The 5,012-nt window shown below is 59.2% G+C and overlaps 1 protein-coding gene across 1 annotated transcript; it reads left to right on the top strand.

Annotated features, from left to right (window-relative positions):
• Window positions 1-1,418: 1,418 nt before the first annotated feature.
• On the top strand, window positions 1,419-3,191 carry LOC137146713 (immunoglobulin lambda-1 light chain-like). Its single transcript, XM_067538198.1, has 3 exons — window positions 1,419-1,461; window positions 2,021-2,386; window positions 2,860-3,191. The coding sequence occupies exons 1-3, from the start codon at window positions 1,419-1,421 to the stop codon at window positions 3,189-3,191; spliced, it is 741 nt and encodes a 246-aa protein (XP_067394299.1).
• The last annotated feature ends 1,821 nt before the right edge of the window (window positions 3,192-5,012 follow it).

The following is a 5,012-nucleotide window of genomic DNA, read 5'->3' as shown; positions in this document are numbered from 1 at the left end:
TCCGAGTTAGTAATTCATGACTAGATATATGGCATTATTAAAAAGACAGTAACATATCTCTGGCCAGATTGTTCTATCCCCTATTCTACAGGTGCCCTTCATAAAAGACATTGAAGGGGATTAATTAATAATGATCAATGTATGTTTAGGAACTAACAATAAGTAATTAATCAATTCCAAATTTAATTAACACAGTATTGGTCATTAATTATTAGGTTCCTGCTCCCTTGATGTATATGGATAAACAGTATCATTTTATTATGTGTGTATATGATGCCTTAGCTATTAACGATTAGCCAATAATTACCTATTAATGGCTATTTATTTATTTATTAGCTGTTAATGTCGTTGTAGGTCTGGTCCCACTTGCAAAAGCCAAGGCGGCTTTGAGCAGACACACACTCGACACCAGTTTAACTGGGAAACAGTCCAGCCCTTTCAAAGGGAGAGCATTCCCCCCTCACCTGGAGCGGGAATTTCACATTAATCTGCGTCTCACACGCCTTTTGGGGGTGCAGACCTAGTGGGGGGCAAAGCGTGGTTTGAAATGTAATCGCCCTGCGGGGTTCGCAGACAGATATGAGGCTTTCTGCATTTCTTCACGATCTCTGGGCCCGGCGCAAAGGGGTCATTAAAATCACACAAGCGCGAAGGGCCTCCACACAGCGGTGCCCACCATCCTTTTGCGAAACGACACAAATACTTCGTGGGCCAGGTCCCCCAGCTGGTGTGAAATGGCCGTCGCCGCGTTGGCGTCAATCGGCCGGATCCCCAGCGAGCGTCAAGCGAAAGCTCTGCTGAGTTCCACGCCGGGAGAAGCTGATTTTACACAGCACTGTTCGCCCTACGCACGCACGGCGGGGACAGGGAGGCAGTGAAGAAGCCCTGCTCAAAGCAACTTTGAAAGCCAACCCAGAGCTCCTGCCTTTCAATATCCCCTTCCCTAAGGCACAAAGCCACCCGTTTCCTTCCTGGCCTGGAGCCCAGCTGACCGGGACCGAATTTCCCAGCTCATCGGCTGCTCTCAGGAAACCCGTTCTCTGCCCTCTTCTGCCCTCCAGGTGGTACCTTCAGGATCTCCTAAGCCCAAGTCCTCAAGCAAGGCTGCTACCCCAGGGAATTATTGTAGCGATAAGACTCTCAGCTCAAAGACACCCGGGGGCAGGAGCAGGTCGTGTGCAGGACCCGACAGACGCCAACCGCCCAGCCCAGCCTGCAGGGGTGGAGGGGCCTAGGCAAATGACCCAGCTCGACGCCGACACCCGTTGGTCCAGCCACTGCACGGGCGATGCGGCCAAGCCAATGGCGCACCGCCTCGTTGCCCAGTGGCAGCGAGATTTGAATACGCAGCCCTCATAAGATGCATCTGGGCTCTGACCCGTCTCATCTCTGCCTCAGGGACAGCGTGAAGATCGGCCATGCATCTGCTCCGGGGACTCCTCCTGCTGCTCTCGCTGGCTGGTGAGTAACCCCCACCGGCATGTCTGCTCCTTCCCTGGCCCGGGGCACGGGTTGATCTCACTCTCCAGAGCAGCCTGACATAAACGGGTTAAAATGCCCATGGAAATCTAGCTAACTACCTGATCAATGTATCTATCTCTGTTCCTACCTAGCCGTCCGTCCATTCATCCTGATACCTGTCCGCCCATCTATCCATCTATCCATCCATCCATGCCGTACACCCCATCTATCTGTCTATCTATCCATCCATCCATCCCTATACACACCCATCTATCTATCTACCTGATCAATGCATCCATCTCTGTGCATATCTAGCCGTCCGTCCATCCATCCATTCTGATACCCACGCACTCACCCATCATTTCTCTATCTATTGATGTGCAGTATTTATTTTCCATCTCTAGCTACCCACTGAATGTTTCCTTGGTGCTATTTCTAGATCGCTCTCCGTGTAACCACCCATCTACGGTATCTGTCTGGCTCTTTGTCTGTCTACCAAGCTCCAGTTCGGTGCCAGGGCCACAGGCACGGAGGTGACATTCTGGTTTTTCTCCTGCAGGTGGACAGTGCCAATATGCTTCCTTCAGCCAAAGCCCCGCGGAGGTGACGGTGTCTCCCGGGCAGGTGGTGACTCTGGAGTGCGCCGTGGCAAACGTCGGTGCGAACCAGGTCCATGTGCATTGGATCCGGCAGAGCCCTGGACAGAAGCCTGAAGGCGTGCTGTTCTTCAAAATGGATCTATCCATCTACCGAGCTGCGGGGATCCCAGACCGATTCGTCCCCTCCAGAGACGCCTCCAACAAGACGCTCCTGCTCACCATCCGCAACGTCCAGGAAGGAGACGACTCCGTCTATTTCTGTTTTGCCTATTATGGTTCAGATGGAGTCCAGAGATGGGGAGAGGGGACCCGTGTGCGTGTGCGGAGTGAGTATGGCTCCACTTGCAGTCGGGAGAACAGAGGGATGCCCCAGGGGGTTAGGGTGCGTAGCTGGGAGACCTGAATTCACTTCCTTTGTCTGCCACAGCTGCCGGGTCTCTAGCCTTGGGCCAGCGTCTGTGCACCTCGGTTCCTCCTCTCTGCAAGAGGGAACCCGCCCTTCCCCACCTCCCAGGGGTCATGTCAATTGGGGATACTCAGATAACAGGGTGAGGGTGGCCTGTCAGGGACCTGTCCGTTACATGGTGGGGTGCTGATATTGGTGGTTGGGGGCTGGGAACCAGGACTCCTGGGTTCTTCCCTGGCTCAGGGAAGAGAGTGGGGTCTAGTGGTTATAGTGGGGGGGCTGGAAGCCAGGACTCCTGGGTTCTTCCCCAGCTCAGGGAGGGGAGTGGGGTCTAGTGGTTAGAGCAGAGGATGCCCAGCGCCGTCTCCAACAACTCTCCCCCTGCCTTTCCAGGGACCAACCTCCCCCAGCCCCGAATGCAGCTGTTCCCGCCCGCCCGGGAGGAACTGGCCACCAGCTCCGCCACCCTGACCTGCCTGGTGAGTGGCTTTTTCCCCGGCTACATCGAGGTGCAGTGGAGGAAAGACGGGCAGAGCCAGGAGCAGGGCGTGCGCACAGGGCAGGCGGCGTTGGCGGAGGACCAAACCTACGTGATCAGCAGCTACCTGACGGTGCCGGCCAGCGAGTGGAGCTCAGGCGCCCGCTACACCTGCGTGGCCCAGCACGAATCGCTGCCGTGCCCGCTGGAAAGGGATGTCAGCGCCAAGGACTGCAAAGCGGAGTAGCCTAGCCTCTGCTCCCCGGCGGCCTTGGCACGACCCGAGCTGCCGCCCACCTGCGTTCTCAGCGGCCCCGCTTCCGCGCGGCTTTTGCGGGGGGTGCATCAAGATGCAAAGCTGCTCTCCCGATCCCACAAACCGGGCCCGGTTCCTTCGCCAAACCAGCCTGTTCCTCTGCCCGGGGCTTTCCCGTTAACCCGCTCAACGCTGCCAGCTTCCCCCCGTCTGTGCCTCTGGCCTGCCGACGGCCACGCTCACCTCTCGGCCACCAGGCCATCCAGTGCCCCATCCCCACCGCCCTTGAAAGGCCGACAGGAAAGGCAGGGCCCCAAGCCCCCGAAAAAGCAAAAAAAAAAAAACCCCAAACAATAAAAGTTGACGCTCGATGAATTCGCTGGCCTCTGTCATTGAGTTTTGGCGCAAGAGAAACGTGAGAGCATCCCACAGCTCGGAACAGCGCGGCCTCACGGCATGTCACCTGTGGGGCGGCCTTGGTGTGTGGGGCAGAGAGTGGAGGCTAGTGGTTAGAGCGGGGGGGGAGGGGCTGGGAGCCAAGACGCCTGGTTTCTCTCCCCGGCTCTGGGATGGGGGGCTAGTGGTTCCCCAGCCCCAGCAGCTTTTGTCCTGTACAGGGTGGAAACCAGGGCAGGGGAGCCCTGGCGGGGGGGGGGGGGGGGGGGTGGAGGAAGGCCCCCGAGGGGGCGCGCGAGGGGAGGGGTGGGATTATGGGGGAGAGGGAAAGGGGGTGGTGAACGCCCCTGCAGCAGTGTCGGTGGGTGGCCAGCCCGGGGGGGAGGGGCGTACACGGGGGCTGCGGGTCGGGAGTGAGGGGCCCCGGCAGAGCTGGGGGGGGAGGGTCTCGCTTCCTTCTTCCAGACAAACAGACAGACTGACAGACGGACGGGGACGGGGCGGCAGGGCGCGGAGACGCCCAGCCCGGCCCCGCCTCTTGTGCCGCGATCCCGCCCTTCACTGCGGCCCTGGCCCGGCCCGGGGGGGCGATGGAGGGGCCCCGGGGGGCCCCCAACCCCTTCGTGCCCGAGCTGCGGCTGGCGGGGGCGCAGCGAGCCAAGGTGTGGGCAGCGCAGGACCCCTCTCCGCTGCTGATGCGGGGCCCTGCCCAGGCCGGCGCCTTGCGGCGCGGCGCTGCGCGGGGGTGTCGCTGTGGGGGGAGGGGCCGGGGCCTTCTCCGCTTCCGGGTTTGCATCCGGTTTCCTCCCCTCCCGCCCCCCGCCGTGCACCGCACTCCGGACCCGCAGCCCCTGTGACCCCTCCCCCCCCCCACACACACAGCTCCGCCAGGCCGGGCCTCAGCTCTGGGGGCCGGATCCCCGCCCGGTCCGTGGCCGTCTGTCTGTCTGTCAGTCAGTGCTGGAGGGGGGATGGGAGGAGTACATGCCAGGGACAATGCATTCGGCATTATCAGCCTTCATATCTAGGGCTGGGAGTGTCACTCCAGGGCCCAAGGGGTTTAGGCGCCACGGGACCTGGGTTATATCTTCCGGGAGTCACTGGCCCCTATTCTGGAGAAATCCTACGGGCAATCAATCATCGTAGGTGGTTACCAGCAACCGATCAAGGCTGGTCCCGAAAAAAATAGTTTAGCGAGGAAATTCGTTCCTTTTCTGAGAGCCGGGCCAGAAACCGTTTGAGTTTTCCCAGGACCCTCAGGGCGCAGCCTGCGACGGACCCTGGCCAAAAGCCTACATTAATAACAGTTGCCTTTGTCCTCCGTTTTCTGACACCAGTTTGCAGCCGTTGCAAACAAGGCGCCTCCCGGAGTGTCCCTATGAATGGTCGTCCTAGGCCATGTTCTTTCCATTTGCC

This window comes from Emydura macquarii, unplaced genomic scaffold (genome assembly GCF_026122565.2).
Source record: "Emydura macquarii macquarii isolate MOO-44397 ecotype Brisbane River unplaced genomic scaffold, CSIRO-AGI_Emac_v2 contig_470, whole genome shotgun sequence".
Lineage (NCBI taxonomy): Eukaryota > Metazoa > Chordata > Testudines > Chelidae > Emydura > Emydura macquarii.
The sequence above is the reverse complement of the archived record's forward strand: the minus strand, read 5'-3'. Positions and strand labels throughout refer to the sequence as shown.

Bases quoted from the DNA above. Each gene is read 5' to 3' on its own strand.
- LOC137146713 (XM_067538198.1), top strand. From the start codon at position 1,419: ATGCATCTGCTCCGGGGACTCCTCCTGCTGCTCTCGCTGGCTG. The intron at 1,462-2,020 runs GTGAGTAACCCC...TTTCTCCTGCAG, and splicing joins CCTGCTGCTCTCGCTGGCTG to GTGGACAGTGCCAATATGCT. The intron at 2,387-2,859 runs GTGAGTATGGCT...CTGCCTTTCCAG, and splicing joins GACCCGTGTGCGTGTGCGGA to GGACCAACCTCCCCCAGCCC.